We start from the raw sequence: 20,413 nt of genomic DNA, 5'->3' as shown, positions 1-20,413 counted from the left end.
TCACTAGCCAGCCCCTTCCTAAACTAATCACTGGGAATAATGAAATTACCATAATCAGTTTAAACCAATCAGGACTTACCCCTGAGTCACAGAGAAGGATATATACCAAACAAAGGGGGTATAAATGATTATTGAGGGGGCCAGCACCAGTGTGTACTATAGGTAAAAACCCTGAAAGGCAGAGAGAGCCTTTACTTTAAAGAGACTACATTAATGATTAAACATTAAAACAAGTCTATTTCAAAATGGAAGACACTTTTAATTGTCAAATTTACTTCAACACTATCACCACCCAAAGGGATTTTAGATCATTTATAGAAAATAAATCCCTCCTCTTAGCTATTGAGGGAGTAGCAGGAAAAAAGGAAACACCTCTGAAAGACAAATTTCATCTATAGTTCATCTAGACCAAGACAGCCCTTTCTATTAGTAACTCAAAGCCTCCTCATTAACCCCAGGAACATACACTCACAAGCTCTCCAACGAAGATGCTATAGCTAGTTCAAAATATAAAATTGACATGCAAAGAAGAGGTACAGATTTGTGAGCCAGCTGCATAGAATATTAGGCCACAACAGTGAGAGGCCCGCGTACCGCAAAAAAAAAAAAAAAAAAAAAAAAAGACATTGGTTGATTGGGAGAAGGGAGTATATGGAAGAATAAAAAAATTTTAGAACAGCAAACACCTACATATGGTTGAAGGTAAAAGTGAAAACCTACTGAAAGAAACTGATAATTACAGTCCAGTAGATGGAAGAAATGGAATCCTGAGTATAAATTACTAAAAAAGACTTATCTTTCTTTCCAGATTGGAGAGAATTTGAATAGTATGCCTAACCATTCCAAGACTGAAGACCTTGTTTTAATACTACAAAATTTCATGGATTTCTGCCTATTCCACCCAAGAGAATTTTTCAGTCTGTAGAGTTCAGTATGTAGTATGTTTGTAAGTTTGCTGAGCTCTTGCCCCTCTCAGAAGCTGTCTGTTATGGTGAAGGTGTAGGTCATAGAAAAGCACTTACCTGAGGGCTTCAACCTTCATGAAATAAGAAACAAGGTAGAGGTCGGTGACAATAAGGAAGTTGGGAGCTCAGGAGATTTTAATTTATAATGACTTACTACAAATGATTTTAATATACAAAATAAAAACTTATAATAGGAACACACACAAAAAAGTGTGAAGACTACCAAAAGAGGGTCCAGAAAGAAAGGCATCTACTTATCCCACCCAGAAATTTACTGTGGTAAATCAACAGAAGTTGCATAGGTCATAAGTTAATAACATAGTTCCCAATATGCTGGTGAGAACAAAGACTATTCAGCGGTGGGTCTAATTACAGTCTAGCTTTAAACTTTTAAAATTTAAACTTAGTATGGCCTTCCAACACCAACCCTAATAGTCAGGCATACAAAATTTCATTTTTATTTCCTTTCAAGATCAATCAGGACAATGACATGAGATTCTGTTGCTTAGAACTTATTTCTAGGTTCTACCTTTTCGGCTAATTTCACTAACCATTCAAACTGAGTACATAATTTTGGATTATCTATGTCCAAGTCACAAGTGGCTCACATATGGCTCCAGAGCCCATCATAACATTTTCATCACAAAAAAGGCAGTAATATCCGACTCTTTGCTTAATACATAGCCCTATAGAGATGTAAGAAAACTCAGACTGCTTTTAAAAATACATGGTGACCATCGTAAATAGAGGAGTTAGAGGAGGCCCCATCCTTTAAATAAATAAATTAATAATAATCAGTGTGCACGGAATAAAGGATAAGGTAACACACCAAATCCGGCAGCCTCCAGATTTGTGTATCTGTAAACGTAAGGCGGCCGACCACATAGGCCAGATGATTACTACTGCCAGCTCAGCAGCTGAGCTTGGAGAAGAGGCGGCATCCACACACAGGCCACTCTTGAGAACCAAAACTTACAGCCAGTTTCATCTGGCAGGGACTGGAAAATGTGGCAGTGATTAAACCGGTTAAAGTCCGACAGAAATAGGGTTGTTAGCGGTAAGGGGAGGCTCCGAGGCTTCAATTCTGGAAGGCATAAGGCAGCCACGGCTGGGCGAACACCCCCACCGCGGAGCTGAAAAAAACTGGGGGTTGAGGGGAGAGGGCTCGTCCTTACCTTGTCATCCTCGCATCTTTTCCCGAGGCCCTCCCTGGCCTGCAGCCGGCTGCTGAGCCGGCCGTAATCGGCCTCTTTCTGGTCAATCTGTTTCTTGTGCGAGTCCACCAAGAGCAGCAGGTCCGAATTGCGCTTCTCCAGGCGCCCGCGAGCCACCTCGGTGCGCTGGACCTGGCCCTGCAGCTCGGCCACCTCCTCCTGAAGCAGGACGTGGCGGGAGGAGATTCTCCAGTAGTTGAAGGCGAGGACCGCGATCACCACCAGCAGGACCACCAACACGAAAGAGGGCAGGCGGCCGGCCCGCCTGTTCGCCCCGAAACCCACCATGGGGCCGAACCAGGCTGTACCCCGATGCCTCGGCGCCGACGCCTGCAGGCAGACGCTCAGGCCGAGGTGGCTGAGTTGCCTGGGGTACACGGCCCCAGGGCCGGCTGAAGCCGGAGGCGGGCCGATTCGCCCGCCCGCGAGCCGGAGAAGGGGGCGGGGCCGCAAGCCGCAGGCCCCTCCCCGCCCCCCCCTTCAAATCCTGCCACAGCGCGTTCCGCAGGCGCTGAACTAGACCCCGCACCAGCTGGGCGGAACCAGGAGAACCCAGCTGCCCGAACCCCAGGTCCAACACTTCAGGGTTAGGGGGCGGGGAAAAGAGCCGGAAGGGGGTGGATTTAACTCTGGCCCCGCCCATTGGCTGGGTCTGGGTCGCCAAGGGGGCCATTTCCTAGTTTCCGCCAACGCCCCCTCTTCTCGCGAGAAAATGGGCTTTTCTCGCTCTTAGCAGTCTTATCTCGCGAGGGTTATCTCTGTCTGGAAGAGTGTTGTGATGATTTTGGCGGTCTGGGTTAGTACTTGTATACCTGAACTGGAGCCCCTTCGGCTTTTACCTGCTCAATCCCCTTGACCCATGGTCAAGGGAGTGCCTACCATGCCATGGCCCTCGTGAGAGTTTTTGCTTTTGAGGACATCTGAGGTTGCGACCGCTATGTAAGGAAAACTTAGGTGAGCTGCGGGCAGAAGGGGCGACTAGATTTTGTATTTGCTTCAGTAGGTTTTCTTGCTTGTGCTAACGATGTGGAGAGAAAACAATAACAAGAAAGAAAAAGACCATGAAATTGTGGTGCCCCAAACATTACGGGGGAAAGCAAGAGAAACTAAGTTTTATGACTGAAAGAGGTGGTACCAGCCTGGTCTCCAAGGTTACTGCTTTCACTAATGGAAAGAACTTCAGAATGTATGAGCCCCTGTTCCTAAACTCACTGCTGCTTTTGCCTTGAACTGGGCTTCCAAGTAGAAAGTCCAGAAGCTGCCCACAATGAATGATAACTTATGCTGTTACTGACAGCAAGCACGGTCTGGGTTAGATATAGTAGCTCTCTTACAAATTGTTTTTGCATACTTAGTCTCATATTATCGTCTCAGCAACACAGTTTTACAGATGAGGAATCCAAGACACAAAGATGTACCAGAAACTTTCTCAAAATCCCATATCTTGTTTGAGACAGAATTAGGCTTGAATTCGGGTCATTGGTCTCTAACATCATTGCTCTTTGCATTATACCAGGCTAACTGTTGCTATATGTTCGGCATTAATTACAGTGATGCAGAAAAAGCCCTCACCTCTTTTGTGTTTTCTGCGTATTTGTCCTCGCATAAAAGTTTTTTTTTTAAACACCTTTCGCATAGAAGTTTTAAAAGTTATTTGGCTCTATCCTGTTTAAGGAGAAGATGGAGTTGGTTTATTTTTCAGACCTCAGGTTCAAGAACGAACATAAACCAACCAAACGCAAGAACTTTGGTATTTTCATTCAAATCAGAGTGGTATGATTTTGAAGTAAGAAGACTTGTTATCTTTGAATAATTATTCTATGTCTCCTGTCCATTTCAAAAATAAAGTTTCTTGCCTAATAGTCCTAGAGTAGCCTGGAAGAATTATTGCACCCTGAAAGAGGGATGATTTCTCTCTCACAAATACGGGAAAAAAACACCAAAATTATTAATATTTAATCCACATCAAACTTGAGCCCTTTGCTCTGGCTTCATAAGATCTAAGAAATCCCCTCCAGTCTCAAAGGACAAGCAGACCTTGGCAGAAGGGAGCAAGGCAAAACTGGGAAATCCTCGTCTATCAATTTCATATTGACTTTGCTTTGCTTAGCCAGCAGTTGAAACTGTAAAGTGACGTTAAACTGCTTAAGATGTTTCAGATGATCTTTCCAAAAGTGTTTTCATTTTTATGTGGGATTCTAGCATGTAGAAGTATAATATTGTACAAAACACATTCACATACTTTTTTTTATCAGATGCTTAAAAGAACTATTTGGTACCATGATTCCATTTTACAGATGTGGAAGTAACTTGCCCAAAGTCATACATCTAGTAAGTGGCAGGGCTGAAGCTTGAAAAACAATCCTCTTTCCACTCCTCCCCCAGGGAGAAAAAATTTTTTATCTGTTTTGATGGCTACCTCTTTGAGTTCTTCCCTCTACTAACAAACCCAATCCAGATATCATGAAGACAGTGTATAAGTGCTCTCCTGTAGATGGTTCTGGATTAGGCTTTAAACTAATTGAGGTAAAAGTCAATTCCTTAAATCAGATGATCGAGGTTAACAACAGTGGTAAGTCATGTTGTTAGCATATACCTTTGATAGGATGTGATGGAAGTAGCACTCTGTGGTTTTCCTCCCCAAAACTCATAACCCTATCTAATGGAACTCTGGAACTCTGTAGTATTTTTACAGGTTTTCTGTACTTCTAAAACTGTTCTAAAATTTTTAAAATTAGTTATAAAATTTCCTATTTATAAAAAATCTCCATAAAAAGATTTATGATATCAAGTATGGATATAAATATATTCATATAATTGGAAAGGCAGTATAATCACAGATAAATAATGTTTTAAGATTTAATAGAGGACGTCCCTGGTGGCACAGTGGTTAAGAATCCACCTAACAATGTAGGGGACATGGGTTCGAGCCCCTGTCCATGGAAGATCCCACATGCCGTGGAGCAACTAAGCCCGTGCACCACAACTACTGAGCCTGCGCTGTAGAGCCTGTGAGCCACAACTACTCAGCCCATGTGCCACAACTACTGAAGCCCCCACACCTAGAGCCTGTGCTGTGCAGCAAGAGAAGCCACTGCAATGAGAAGCTTGCGCACCACAACAAAGAGTAGCTCCCGCTCAACGCAACTAGAGAAAGTCAGTGTGCGGCAACGAAGACCCAACACAGCCAAAAAAAAAAAAAAAAAAACCCTTTCTAAAAAAAAAAAAAAGATTTAATTGAAGCGTAAGACTCTATTACCCAGTGGCAAGTGAGGTTAAATCATAGGAATTTTGCTTTTATATGGAGCTCATTTTCTTGAGCTCAAAACACTGTTTGGCATATATCGTCTTCAATATATGTTGACTCATAAAAAATTTGACTTCCTGGATTTGAGCAAAGGAGTAGTTATTTTATAGCATATTCTTCAATATTTAGGACATTGAGTAGGACTAGGTTAGAGAAGGTAGCTTGTAGAAATAGAAAATACACAGGTGTGTAGGCAAGTTCTTTCCATTGTAAATAAAAAACAACCTAACTGGTTTAAGCAATAAATAAGTAAAATTATATATATGTGTTTGTGTGTGTGTGTGTGTGTGTGTGTGTGTGTGTGTGTGTGTGTGCATAGATAGATATATACTAGGGTAATTTACAGTACTATTGGAAGAGCACCAGGAACTGGGGTCTTTCTGTTTCCGCCCTCTTCTTGGCTTTATTCTCTCCTACTTCAGATGGCCCTTTTCCTTGTAGACAGGAAATGTGGCCCCAGCATCCATAGGGACACATCCTGCCAGTTCCATAATCTGAGAAGCAAAGGAGTTCAGTTTTCTAGTTGTCAGTACAAAAATGACCAAGTAAAGGTTCTGGTTGTCCAAGCCTGATCGTGTGCACGCCACTTGTACTTATCACTGTGCCCAGGGAGTTGGGGGATTATGATTGGCCCAACACAGGACACTACTCTATTGCCAGTGAGCAGTCTGATACCAAGAAACAGAAAGAGAGTTGGGTAGAACTAAACAAATAATGTCGTGGCTTCTGGGATCTTAGTTCCCCAACCAGGGATTGAACCCGGGGCCCCGGCAGTGAAAGTACTGAGTCCTAACCAATGGATCACCAGGGAATTCCCACAGTTTTCTTTTTCTTGACATATATTACCTCCCTTCCAATTAAGAACAGTCAATGACTGAATAAAGACATGGTGTCACCGGTTGGGTTCCCCAGGAAACAAACTCTGAGATGGAAGTTAGGAAGGTTTTTTTTTTTTTTTTTTTCTCAGGTACGCGGGTCTCGCACTGTTGTGGCCTCTCCCGTTGCGGAGCACAGGCTCCGGACGCGCAGGCTCAGCGGCCATGGCTCACGGGCCAAGCCGCTCCACGGCATGTGGGATCTTCCTGGACCGGGGCACGAACCCATGTCCCCTGCATCGACAGGCAGACTCTCAACCACTGCGCCACCAGAAAAGCCCAGGAAGGTATTTTAAGGGAGTGTTCCTGGGATCACTACCCAGAGAAGAGAAGGGAAGGGAAGGGAGGAAAACAGGATGGGCAGAGGGAGAAGTTGGGCTGCTATAAAGTCTCAGTGAAAGCCTCAGCCAACTCCCTGAAGAGCTCTGAAGCGGGGATGTCCCTTCACACCTGTCCTGCGTTGGAGGGGTCCAGTCCTTTATACCCCCAGATCAACCAGGTTTTGGATGGCTAGGGGAATTGACTTTTCCCTAGCCATCCAAAACCAGTCACAAGAAGGGGTATGATGTCATGCATGGAGGTGGTGCTATGATGTGCCACTCAGATCCCATTCCAGGAATGAAGGACTTTTTCCCCCAGCTGCTGGGAGTGCTGTCAACAGATAGCTCTGAGCTATCAGCCCCCTTCAGAATTACCTCAGCTGAAAAGGGTTACCTTGTGAAGAGAGTGCCCCCTTCCCATGGCAGCCAGTACTAGTCAAGAGAAAACACAGTCGTTAAGTTACTTCCCTTAACGACTGTGTTACTTCCCTATGTCAAACCCATTTCCTACAGTTGTATAGCAAGAGGCAGTATACTGTAATGGGTAATGTGGGCTCTGGAGTAAGAATGTGTGAATTAAAAGTCTCTCTTTGCTTCTTAATAAGTTTGTAACATCAAGCCAGCTACTTAAACTCAGAACCTCAGTATTCTCATTTCCAAAATGGCCTATCAGTTAGGATAAAGTTTGGCTCCATTGAAGGGGAAAAAAATAATAACTTAAACAAGATAGGGTTTTCTCCTTTCTCACATAAAATAAATTGAGAAGCAGGCCATCCGGGACTGGTATGGCAGGCTCTTTCCAGCTCAGTGCTCTGTCATCCCTACAGTATGGACCTCATCTTCACTTCCAGACATGACATTCTTGGTCCAGGAAGCAGGAAGGAGAAAGGGTATGCCCTTCTCCAACTATTAAGAAGACTTCTCCAAATGTACATTTCCACTTCTCATTGCTCTGAAGCTAGTCACACAGTCACCACCCTGAGGCCAAGGAGGCAAGGAAATATATCTTACAGCAGCAATGTCCTCATTTGAAAATTAGGGTCTTTTAGTGAAGGAAAAGGGAAGAAAAAGTATAAGGAAGCAAAAACAAACTCTGTCACAAAGCGGGGTAATCATAATGCTTATTTCATATGGTGGTTGTATGAACTAAATGAGTTAATACATGTGCAGTACTTAGAACAGGCACTTAGCAAGTATTCAGTAAATGTTGCTACTACTGCTGCTGTTACTAGAGCAGTGGTCTTCAGTTTGTGGTGGGGGCATGAATGAATCTATATGTTCACTAACCTTTGTCTATATATTGAATAAATAATTTCTACGAAATCTCACTACTTTTTAAAAAAAATCTGAGATGCTATTATGATGAATAAAATAAAAACTTATTTAAAATTACTAGTGACTTCATAACCTTTTCCATTATATATTTTCTTAATCAGTGGACACTGAAGGTATAATTACTGTCACATGAGTATCTGTACAGTTTCTGACATTAAAAAAGAAGTTCTTAGGTCAAAATATAGGTAATTTCGGGACTAAAGGGCCGTGGTTTTGGTAGGACTGCAACCCAGCATCTAGTAGCCTTTCCAGCCTTATTTTTTTCCCTATATCTCATGCCCTAGCTCTAAGGATATCCTGTTTTTCATGCTATCTTATGTCTCTGATGCTTTGTTTGACAATTTCATATTGGAAAGCTTCCGTAACTTTCTTTTTTCACTACCATTTATTCATTAATTTCTTCATTATTAATAACAATGTTACAAATATCTCAGATACCCATGTGATCACAATTATATTATTACTATAATAGTTGATTGAGAAAATACTTAATTGAAAAGTTTATTATGAAGTGAGTAATGCTTGTTTTTTTTAATTGAAGTATAGTTGATTTACAGTATTGTGTTGGTTTAAGGTACACAGCAAAGTGATTCAATTATATCAATATATGTATTTCAGATTATATTACATTTTAGGCTATTACAAGATATTGAATGTAATTCCCTGTGTTATACAGTAAATCCTTATTGCTTATTTATTTGATGTATAGTAGTTTGTATCTATTAATCCCATGCTCCTAATTTGTCCCTCCTTTCCTCTCCACTTTAGTAACCATAAATTTGCTTTCTATAAGTCTTTGTTTTATATATAGATTCATTTGTATTATTTTTTAGATTCCACATATAAATGATATCATATAGTGTTTGTCTGTCTGACTTCACTAAGTATAATATTCCCTAGGTCCATCCATGTTGCTGAAAATGGCAATATTTCATTTTTTATGGCTGAGTAATATTCCATTGTATACATACACATATATATACCACATCTCCTTAAGCCAATCATCTGTTGATGCGCACTTGGTTTGATTCCATGTCTTGGCTATTGTAAATAGTGCTGCTGTGAACATTGGGGTGCACATTTCTTTTCAAATTAGAGTTTTTAATTTTTCCAGGTATATATCCAGGGGTGGGATTGCTGGATCATACAGTAGCTCTATTTTTAGTTTTTTAAGGAACTTCATACTATTTTCCATAGTGGCTGCACTAATTTACATTCCCACCAACAGTATACAAGGGTTCTCTTTCTCCACACCCTGTCCAGCATTTATTATTCGTAGACTTTTTGATGGTAGCCATTTTGACTGGTGTGAGGTCATTCCTCATTGTGGTTTTGATTTGTATTTCTCTAATAATTAGCAAAGTTGAGCATCTTTTCATGTGCCTGTTGGCCATCTGTATGTCTTCTTTGGAAAAGTGTCTATTTAGATCTTCTGCCTATTTTTTGATTGGGTTGTTTGTTTTTTTGATATTGAGTTGTATGTGCTGTTTGTATATTTTGGATATTAACCTCTTGTCAGTTGCATCATTTGCAAATATTTTTTCCAATACTGTAGGTTGTCTTTTCATTTTGTTGATGGTTTCCTTTGCTGTACAAAATCTTTTAACTTTGAATAGGCCCCATTTGTTATTTTTGCTTTTATTTATTTATTTATTTGCTCTGGGAGACTGATCTAAGAAAATATTTCTATGATTTGCATCAGAGAATGTTTTGCCTATGTTCTCTTCTAGGAGTTTTATGGTGTTATGTCTTATATTTTGGTCTTTAAACCATTTTTTTTTTTTTTTTTTGGCGGTACGCGGGCCTCTCACCGCTGTGGCCCTTCCCATCGTGGAGCACAGGCTCCAGACACGCAGGCTCAGCGGCCATGGCTCATGGGCCTAGCTGCTCCGCGGCATGTGGGATCTTCCTGGACCGGGGCACGAACCCCTGTCCCCTGCATCGGCAAGCGGACTCTCAACCACTGCGCCACCAGGGAAGCCCCCTTTTAAACCATTTTGAGTTTATTTTTGTATATGGTCTGAAGAAGTGTTCTAATTTAATTGATTTACATGCAGCTATCCAGCTTTTTCAACACCACTTGTTGAAGAGATGATCTTTTCTCCATTGTATATTCTTGCCTCCTTTGTCATAGATTAATTGACCATAGGTGCATAGGTTTATTTCTGGGCCTTCTATTCTGTTCCATTGATCCATATGTCTGTTTTTTGTGCCAATACCACATTGTTTTGATTACTGCAGCTTTGTAGTATAGTCTAAAGTCTAGAAGGGTTATCCCTCCAGCTTTGTTCTTTTTCCTTAGGATTGCTTTGGCAATTCTGGGCCTTTTGTGGTTCCATATAAATTTTAGGATTGTTTGTTCCAGTTCTGTGAAAAATGTCATGGGTATTTTGATAGGGATTGCATTAAATCTGTAGGTTGCCTTGGGTAGTATGGCTTTTTTTTTTTTTTTTTTTTGGCTACGTTGGGTCTTCACTGCTGCATGCGGGCTTTCTCTAGTTGTGGAGAGTGGGGGCTTCTTCACTGCGGTGTGCATGCTTCTCATTACAGTGGCTTCTCTTGCTGCAGAGCATGGGCTCTAGGTGCACGGGCTTCAGTAGTTGCAGCATGTGGGCTCAGTAGTTGTGGCTTGCGGGCTGTAGAGTGAGGCTCACTAGTTGTGCATGGGCTTAGTTGCTCCACGGCATGTGGGGTCTTCCCGGACCAGAGCTCGAACCCGTGTCCCCTGCATTGGCAGGCGGATTCTTAATCACTGCACCACCAGGGAAGTCCCAATATGGCTATTTTAACAATATTAATTCTTCCTAATCCAAGAGCCTGGAATTAAATGAAAAATTTAAAACTTCACTATTGTGGCACTTTGTTATTGGAATCCTACTTTGTTCAAGGCTTTATATCATAAAATGTGCATTAATTAAAATTGACTAATTAATTAATTAAATATTATTTGAGTGCCTGCTGTGTACCAGATAGTGTTGCAGGTAGGAGCAGTTGCAGAGCATACAGCAGAGACAGAAATGTCCTCCTGAATCTTTCAGTCTCTTCTTCCTTTACCAATACCCAACAAGGAAACTACTCAGTCTACCTCCTTTAAAACACCTCCTTTTAACACCTCCTTTTGACACCTTCCATGCCTTGCTGCTCCCAAGTAGAAATGACCACTATCTTATTGTGCCTCCATGATGTTCTTTAGATTTCTACCATAGCAGTTTATTTTTCTGTGACATATCTGCCTCCTACTAGACTTTTAGTAGGTGTTTTTCTGAAGGACCATATTAACTGATAGTATGGAGTAGGCTGTGATTTTGTTTTGACCTCACATCATTAGGCTTTCTTCCCCTTCTCCAATGACTGCTCACTTCTTTCTTCCCAGTTTCTTTGGATTTGTCTAAAACACTTTCTGAATACTCTCTTAACCATTTCACCTTCTAAAAAAATATTCTGGAATTATGGAATTTTAGAACAGGAAGAGATTTTAGAGACTGCCTGATTTAAAACTTCCAGTTTATAAGTGAAGATGAAAATCCAGAGAAGTAGTGTGACTTGCTCAAAATCATTCTAATGGTTAAAGACCAACCTCGGATTAGAATCCAAGCTTTCTTCAAGATCTAGTATAAATCTTCTCTCTCTCTCGCTCTGAGATCTTCAAGTTCCAGCTCAGCTCATGTCTTTCTCTTCTGAATTATGCACTAATTGTCCACAAACTGCATCACTTTGGCAATAATCATTTAACCTTACATTGTTACTCTACTCTTTCACATTGGTGTATCTTGCCTGGCCAGTTAACTATGAACTCCAAAAAGCACACATTTTGTCACTTTTATTTTCTCTCTTCTTAGCAGGTAGCACAGTAGATAGTAGACACATAGTAGGAATTCAGTAAATATTTTTACTAATTAATCACCACTTCTCACATACCTTTCCAAAATATAGTGGGTCTTGTTCCTTAACATTTCGCTTCTATTTCCTTTGTAATTTTTAAAAACCAGACTTAGATTCTCGGCAACCAATGAAAAGACGGTGATGCCTCTGCTCAGTCTGCTGCAATGTATTTTTTTCTGGACTTGGCAGAAAACCCAAGGTTTCTGCCCTATTTTTTTGTTTGTTTGTACTGCATTTCATCTAATCTTCTAGCTCTTGGTGGCTTTCTCTGCTAGACATTGTTCTGTAATGACCCAATTAAATATGGCCCCATTTAATGTAGTGGAACTTTATGTGGGGCTAATTTCAAGTGATCATCCTGTAATTTTCCAAACCTTTATTTGTTAATTTTGGTTCCCTGAAACAGTGTACTTGCTGCTGATGCTAGTATGGCAACACAATAAATCCTCTTGCACTGATGTTCAGGCAGAAGACACAGCTGTGAGGAGAGCTAGTCATGTGTCATATGGTGCCCTTTAAGGGATCCTTGTTTATCCATTGTCTGAGCTTTAAGTAGAAGCTAAAAGCTTTTTTTTAAACCTACATAATTTTTCACTGAATCTGTTAGTTTCAGCATGTTGTTTGTGTTGTTTTCAGCAGTGCAGTCCCCTGATCTATATCAAGTAAACATGATGATGGATTGAACTCACTTCACTGTTCCTGTTCAGGTACTATTTTGATTTGTCAGTATCTTGGAGAGGTAGCACATGACATCCCAAGACAGAACAGAAGCCAGTGTTTGCAAAAGAACACATTTTCCAGCACAGTAGTATAGTAACTTTGAAATACTAATATGTTTTGAAATATGTCTGTGAACACTTTCTTATTAACATTATATCAGTGTACACAATGTTCTTTCTTTTGCCATCTGGGCATTATTAGGGTTATTTAAAATCTATATTAAAAATCATTGGTATTTTAAAGAAAATCTGTTCATTTCCATAGCAAAGTAACTTATGTCAAATGATATGTGATTAGATGATGCCCTGTGTACCCTGTGCTATTTCATGCCTTTGTGCCTTGAACGCACACCCTTCTCATTCTCTTCCCTTGAAAGCACTCCCTTCTCATTCTCTAAGCCTTTTGTGATCCTGTTTGAATGCCTCTTCCCCAACGATTTCTTCCTTGTGTCCTGCTACACCTAACATACATGATATTACACTTATTATACCTGTATTACAGCTATTAGTTTACATATTTATCATCTTGTTAGACTGTGAGATCCTTAAAGATGAGAATTTTGTCCTGTTTATCTTTCCATCATCTAGTGCTGTGTCTCACATATATTATGTTTAATGAATGAATGAAAAAGATTTATTCCCTCTGGATGTAGTTGGCTCATCCTTAGTCACTCTACCACATATAAGGAAAATCCTAAAAGTCTAAATTTTTCTTGTTTTTTTTAAAGAATGGAAATAATTTAATATTTTCTCTTCATAGAATAAAAAAAATTTAATAGTTTACCTTCATGTTTCTGAAAGTAATGCATGCTCAAAACAACAGCAAATCAGATAATCAGAAAGGAAAAACAAAAAGTGAAAATTGCCCACAATTCCACCCATCGAAACGTAACCACTACTAACATTTTAGTATAGATCTTTCCTAATTTTTTTCTGTCTACATACATACACACACAAAATATTAAACAAAATTTTTGTGACCTGCTTTTTCACTTAAAAATACCTTGGAAGCAACTTTCCATGAATCAAATTAGCACTACATATTCACTTTTTTTTTTTTTTACGTCTTGTCTTTTTAAGCAAATGAATACTTTTATTAACATGGTAAATTTTTTTTTAAACACACGGTAGGGTTTTGACCTCAAATACTTGTCAGGTCTGCTACTGAAATGAACTTACAGCTAGACAACTTACAAATCTTGAAGAAACCTCGTCCCTGTTCAGTCTAGGGTCCAAAACAGACAGCCCTTGCTTTTCTTCCCCAGACCCTCAAGGGCCTTTGCAAATATCTCTTTCATTTTATGTCCAGAATCCCCTGAAATGCATCAGGGTATTACATCGATTATACGGAATACCAAGATCTATCTTGTCTCCTATTCTAGGTTCCATGTCACATAAAGCTAAGTTAGGTTGTCCAAACAATATGACCAGACAGGTTACATCAGTGTGCCGTATAAAACTTAAAATTTGAACAAAATACATCTCTCCTCCTTTGTTCTCACAGAGAAATTAAAGTCCCCAAGTACAATACCATCCTTCAGCCCTTCTTCTGATTCATCAGTCCTAGCCAGATCAGCCCCATTCACATTCCCAGTTGGCGTCTGATCCCTTCTTCAACTTCTTTAGCAATCGCTTCATGGAGTCGTCTTCTAGAAATAATGCAGCTCCTTCAGCACCTTCAGAGCTGGAGAACTCCAACTCTGAGTCTCATCTGTTACACACAGACTCGAAGTTCCAGGGAGCGATCAGGTCACACAAGAAAGAGCAAAGCACCTCAAAAATTTAGAAATAACGAAAACCCAGGAACAAATGTGACTGCTGCAAGAGCTTACAATCTAGGCCCTAATTCTTGAGAGCATTTTCCAAACAAAATTTACCTCCCCAAAGAAAAACATTTAACAGTCAAACCTCACATTGAGGTCATTAACCACAGACCATAGCAGAAACGTGGTGTAAGTGAGGACAGAGCGTAGACAGAGAAAAAAAGAGAAAACAAAAGGCTCTCTGGTTTCAGCTTCTCCAGGGTGTCAGCCAACCTCCATCAGTTGACCAGAATCCATTGGCTGTAAATGGCTGACCCTCCTTCAGGACGACTTGCTCTTCTCTATCCCCCAGAGCAGCTCCACCAGCATCTCTGCCATCTTCGCGATCTCCTTGGCCTTCTCCTCTGCCTTCTTGCACCATTTGGTCCCTCTGCCCTCGACTCCGTTGTCCGCGTTGTGCAGATGGTTGAGCATGCTATCCTCTGAGATCTCCACCTGCGTCTTGATCTGGATGAGCATACTGTCCATCTCCCACAACTTGCTCCCGTTCTGCAGGTAGGCTCTCCCGTGCTCGCGGGTGAGCGCCGTGATGTCCTCGCGCATCTCGTTGATGACCGGGAGCAGGAACTGCTCGAAGTCCTCCTCGGGCTCCATCACCTCCACCTCCTCCGGCTCTGCCAGCTCTGCAATGTCCAAGGACCGCATCTTCCCCGCTATTCCGGAACCGCAGGATGCAAATCGGGCGCAAAGAAGCAGAGGATCTACATATTCACTTTCGGTAAATGCATAGAAAGATGTATTTTATTTTCTTTAACCAATCCCTATAGATGGACACCAAGTTTTTTAGGCAGATTCTTATGGTTGCATGGAACAAATACCACTCTTCCAGGACATTTAAAAAATATAAATAAGACCCTTTTCTCAAGGAAAAGGAGGGTGTATTATAAGGATGTATATAGATTGGAAGTAGAACCAGAGGTGCATCTATCAGGAATAGAGCTCTAGGAACACCTTCTCTTTCTGGTGCCTCTATCTTTCTTTTCCCCATATTTCCCTAATAGTCCCTTCTTCCTCAGAGTGTTTGCTTCCTCTAGACATCCACTGGCACGTAGTTATGGCTTGGCTCACTCCAGACTCTTAATGTATGCCATTTCTTCAGCTTCTGTTCCTGCTTCTCAATCTGTAGAAGTTCAAATATTTTCATCCCACACCCAAAGGATGGCCTTGTACATGCACTCCACTTTGGATCCCCTGGTGTAGAGACTAGAAAAAGAAGTGGCAAGAGATGAAGATGAAGAGATAAGTGAGGGCCAGATTATGGAGAAGTTCATATTAAGGGGTCTGGATTTTTACCTAAGAGTAATAAGAAGCCATGAAAAAGTTTTAAGAGAGAGTGATGCAATCAGATTTATGATTTAGAAAGACTTTTCCAGCCAAGTGTGATTGTGCCTCAAGTATATAGACGGTATACAGAGGGCCAGTTAGGAGACTGTTGTGATAATTCAGATGAGAAATGATAGAGTCAGGGAAACAGTTTTTAATTTCGGCCACTGGATCACTCCTGGGCCATTCACTGAAATAGGGAACCCTGGAGAAATGGTCAGAAGTTTCTTTGTAAATTAACTTACAGCCATTTTTATAGCTGCAGAAATCTTTCCAGCTGTAGAGAAAACTGCACATCGCTTCACTACCTCCTTGAAGATCTTCACCTGACAACCTCAGATCTTTCTGTTTTCTCAAATCTATGCAAGAGCTGTATGGGGATGTAGTTGTCTTCAGTTTTAAGCTGTGAATCTCACTTTCACTCCTCTGGCTTTATTCTCTATCATAATGAAATCAATTTTCTTGACTGAATACCATGTCATACGTTTCACCTCTTCCTGCCAGTGTGTAAGAGATACAGAAGAAAAAGTACAAAAATTTTCTTCTGATAATGAACTCATAAAGTGTGATCATCCCTGTGCCCCCTTATTTCTTCTTCTTTTTTTTTCACTCTCTGGGAGGCTGCTTTGGAGGAAACATCTGTGCAGGCTGTTCTTCACTTCTAGGAAATATTAGGGATGGTTGACTGAGACTTTGAGAAATGAATTCCACAGGAAAAGGAAACAAGGTTTCTGGTTTAGTCAGCTAGCTTAGTTAACAAGACAAAAAAAATTCCCTTAGTCCAGGAGGGGAATAGTAGGTAGCACCTGGAAAGTTTCATTATGCCTGGTGCTCCGCGCATCTGCCTTTTATTCCCCAAGCAGGACCTATACAAGCAAGACTGATGGCCAGTTCTCCATCATGCTTGCAGCAGGAGACCTCTCTCCACTGCCTTTCTTCCTTTTCCTCTTCCAGTGAGGGGTAATTTTTGAATGGGAGCAAATTAAGTCTAAGAATTTACTACCTTAAAACACTGCTTGTTAGAATAAATGTTTTATTGCTTCTCTGCCCTTGGGGTAAGATCAAGCATAGAATATATGTCTTAGCTATAGTATTATTTACATATAACTTTGGGTAAAGTAGCAAGACCTGGCCCATCTCACCTAAATCCATTGAATTATTCCTTCAAATCGTTATCCAAGGATTAACAAGTATTTGCCTCTTGATTAGAACTTCTTTAAAGATTGTTTATATGTCCTAGATTAGAACTTTCTTAATGGATACATAGAAACACCAATTCCATGGGAATGCTCAAAAAGTAGATGGGGGTGGGGAGCATGGGTCCATGGGGCAAATCATTTGGGTAAGCACTTCATTCTCAACCTTCCTCTTGAAGATTCACAAATTACATCAAGTTATTAAAGTCCTGAGAAGTTTTATAATAAAGAAACCTATTAACTTTTTAAACAGTTTCATTAAGATACAATTTACTTACCATAAAGTTCACCCATTTAAAATGTATAATTCAATGATTTTGGTGTATTTTCAGAGCTTTGCAACCATCACCACTAATTTCAGATCATTTTCATTATCTCAAAAGAAACCCATAAGACGTCATTCCCCATCCTCCTGCCCCACAAGGTCTAGGCTTATTTTCTTTTTCTACAGGTTTGCCTTTCCTGGGCATTTCATATAGAGGGACTCATACAGTATGTGGTCCTTTGTGACTGTCTTCTTTCACTTAGCCTAAGGTTCACTTAGCTGTCTTCTTTTTTTTAATTGTTTTGGCTGTGTTGGGTCTTCGTTGCTGCATGTGGGCTTTATCTAGTTGCAGCGAGTGGGGGCTACTCTCTGTTGCGGTGCGCGGGCTTCTCATTGTGGTGGATTCTCTTGTTGCAGAACACGGGCTGTAGGCATGCGGGCTTCGGTAGTTGTGATGCATGGGCTCAGTAGTTGTGGCTTGTGGGCTCTAGAGCGCAGGCTCAGTAGTTGTGGTGCATGGGCTTAGTTGATCCGTGACGTGGGATCTTCCCAGACCAGGGCTCGAACCTGTGTCCCCTGCATTGGCAGGCGAATTCTTAACCACTGCGCCACCAAGGAAGTCCTAGCTGTCTTCTTTCTTAGCTGTCTTCTTAACATAAGGTTTGAGGTTCATACATGTTTGTAACCTGCATCAGTACTTCATTATTTTTAATTTATTATTTATAAATAATGCTGCTATAAACATTCATGCACAAGGAAACCTATTAACTTTGCATGTGTTGAATAGCAAGATGAGACTGTAGCCATATGCCTGTGAGCATTTAGACATCATAAACTGTCATTTGATGAGCTAAGCTGTCACTGGGAAAATATTGTATTAGCTTAGGCTTAGGTTGTTCTTCTTCCACAAAATAATGTATATAAATTATATCAAAGGGAAGGAAAGAATATATCAGATGTACTATAATGTTACAAAAATGTTTGCATGCTTACCACTTTATAATATTTCTAGTAGAGAAGAGAGGAAACCTATCTTTTAGTGCTCCAGATGAGAAGGAAGAAGTAGTGGTTGGATGTCTTCACTGCCAATCTTTTTTTTTCTTTTGGGCTGTATGCGAGCCTCTCACTATTGTGACCTCTCCCGTTGCGGAGCGCAGGCTCCAGACGCGCAGGCTCAGCCGCCATAGCTCACAGGCCTAGCCGCTCCGCGGCATGTGGGATCTTCCCGGACGGGGGCACGAACCCGCGTCCTCTGCATCGGCAGGCGGACTTTCAACCACTGCACCACCAGGGAAGCCCTTCACTGTCAATCTTGATTAAAAGAGACAAAGGCAAGTCATCCGGGAGGCTGCAGTGACCAGGTCATGTCTTAAGGAAAATGTGGGGTCAATCTCTAGCTCTGCTTTCCAGAGAAAAGCACCAGGAGCAGGTGGCTAAAAAAGCACCAGGAGAAAGATCACCAGGAGCAGGTGGCTAAAAAACCAGTGTGGGTAATATCCAGTGATTACTTAATGCTCTCGTGAGTAAAAAAAAAAAATCAGGGAACTATGTTTAAAAATCGTTTTAACTGGGCTTCTCTGGTGGCGCACGGGCTTCCCTCGTGGTGCAGTGGTTGAGAATCTGCCTGCTAATGCAGGGGACACGGGTTCGAGCCCTGGTCTGGGAAGATCCCACATGCTGTGGAGCGACTGGGCCCGTGAGCCACAACTACTGAGCCTGCACGTCTGGAGCCTGTGCTCCTCAACAAGAGAGGCCGCGACAGTGAGAGGCCCGCGCACCGCGATGAAGAGTGGCCCCCGCTTGCCACAACTAGAGAAAGCCCTCGCACAGAAACGAAGAACCAACACAGCCAAAAATAAATATAAATAAATAAATTTAAAAAAATCATTTTAACTGATGCCTGCCTCTTCGAGAACTGACATTTTCACTTAACTGAACCTACTAATTAATTTGGGTCTTGGTTTAAAAATCCTCATCTTTTTTTTGCCATACCAATTGCCAACTTCCTTGGAATTAATGTTCCATGGAGCATATTTAGGAAATGCTGCTCTAGTTGCCTCTGTTTTTAACATCATTCCATGAGCTAATCACTTCTCTTTGGGTCAAAAGCTGTGATCTTTTTCCAACAACAATCATTTGAGTCTTCATAAAACATCAAATACAGAACCTAACAACCTGGCCATTTCCCTATATTTGTGTCCTAGGACAGTTCAGTTAGTTTCTAATGTATTCCTACCTAGGGTCAGAATGATTTATACTCTTTAAATGAGTAGTCAAAGTCCTGAAATTTAAAAACTGATCTAACATCACTCTTAAAGGAAATGTGGATGAACTGAACTGACAGTGTACACGGTGGCCAAAGTAGAGCTATAAACTCCAGAGGTTAGATTACTTTATTTATTTATTTTTATTTATTTATTTATTTTTGCGGTACGCGGGCCTCTCACTGTCGTGGCCTCTCCCGTTGTGGAGCACAGGCTCCGGACGCGCAGGCTAAGCGGCCATGGCTCACGGGCCCAGCTGCTCCGCAGCATGTGAGATCTTCCCGGACTGGGGCACGAACCCGTGTCCCCTGCATCGGCAGGCGGACTCTCAACCACTGCGCCACCAGGGAAGCCCCTAGATTACTTTAAATTATATCTTTTCTAAAAGAGAACAGGGATATAAATTCTAAAAGCAGGTCATATAATACTATTGAAAGCTGTTTACAATGCATATTCTTTACTATAGCAAATTTAGCTTTCTAATTATGTTTCGTTTACAACACTGCTAAATTTTTCTAATAAGCCAATTGTTCTCATCGTTTTCATTGTTGTTGTTCTTTGGCACACATGAAGGATGATGATCACTGATGTGACAGTGTTCTAGGGTTATCTGCAATTGCCAGACAAGCTGCAATTCTATCCCTTTATTTCCAATTCATGAAAACATATTAGAATGCAGTGATGTTATAAAAGGAACTACTACTTACTTTTTCTGGTAGGGAACTCAGCTGGGTTTAACCAAGCTAGTAGTCCTCTTTGAAAAAAGATCTCAAACAAGTCAAAATCAGAGCCAGACATATTTCCAGTAAATTAAGGATGAGATGAGATGGGAGTAATCAAGGTGCAATAGAAGCCAGATTTCAAGGAGAGATTGCCTCTTAGAAAGAACTCATCCCAAAGGAAGAAGTAATTAAACACTGCCTTT

At 41.1% G+C, this 20,413-nt stretch overlaps 2 protein-coding genes and 1 long non-coding RNA gene across 4 annotated transcripts in view; 1 reads left to right on the top strand and 2 right to left on the bottom strand.

Annotated features, from left to right (window-relative positions):
• The window catches only part of GOLM2 (golgi membrane protein 2), a 110,888-nt gene extending 108,108 nt beyond the window's left edge, over positions 1 to 2,780 (bottom strand). Inside the window, exon 1 of one of the 2 annotated variants that reach the window (XM_067745496.1) lies at positions 2,141 to 2,780. In XM_067745496.1, the coding sequence (XP_067601597.1) occupies positions 2,141 to 2,467 (327 nt within the window). In that variant the 5' untranslated portion in view covers positions 2,468 to 2,780. The remainder of the gene's footprint in view (positions 1 to 2,140) is intronic. The other variant, XM_067745500.1, reaches the window with a different exon arrangement.
• Positions 2,781 to 2,889: 109 nt separating this feature from the next.
• LOC137228594 (uncharacterized) overlaps positions 2,890 to 20,413 on the top strand; it is a 38,047-nt gene continuing 20,523 nt past the window's right edge. Inside the window, exons 1-2 of the long non-coding RNA XR_010945313.1 lie at positions 2,890 to 3,133; positions 6,454 to 6,648. This is a non-coding gene — a long non-coding RNA (uncharacterized lncRNA). The remainder of the gene's footprint in view (positions 3,134 to 6,453; positions 6,649 to 20,413) is intronic.
• On the bottom strand, positions 14,324 to 15,125 carry LOC137228553 (MORF4 family-associated protein 1-like). Its single transcript, XM_067745522.1, has one exon. The coding sequence runs from the start codon at positions 15,083 to 15,085 to the stop codon at positions 14,702 to 14,704; it is 384 nt and encodes a 127-aa protein (XP_067601623.1). The 5' UTR covers positions 15,086 to 15,125; the 3' UTR covers positions 14,324 to 14,701.

The sequence above is a fragment of the Pseudorca crassidens genome, chromosome 1, assembly GCF_039906515.1.
Source record: "Pseudorca crassidens isolate mPseCra1 chromosome 1, mPseCra1.hap1, whole genome shotgun sequence".
In the NCBI taxonomy this organism is placed as follows: domain Eukaryota; kingdom Metazoa; phylum Chordata; class Mammalia; order Artiodactyla; family Delphinidae; genus Pseudorca; species Pseudorca crassidens.
The sequence above is the reverse complement of the archived record's forward strand: the minus strand, read 5'-3'. Positions and strand labels throughout refer to the sequence as shown.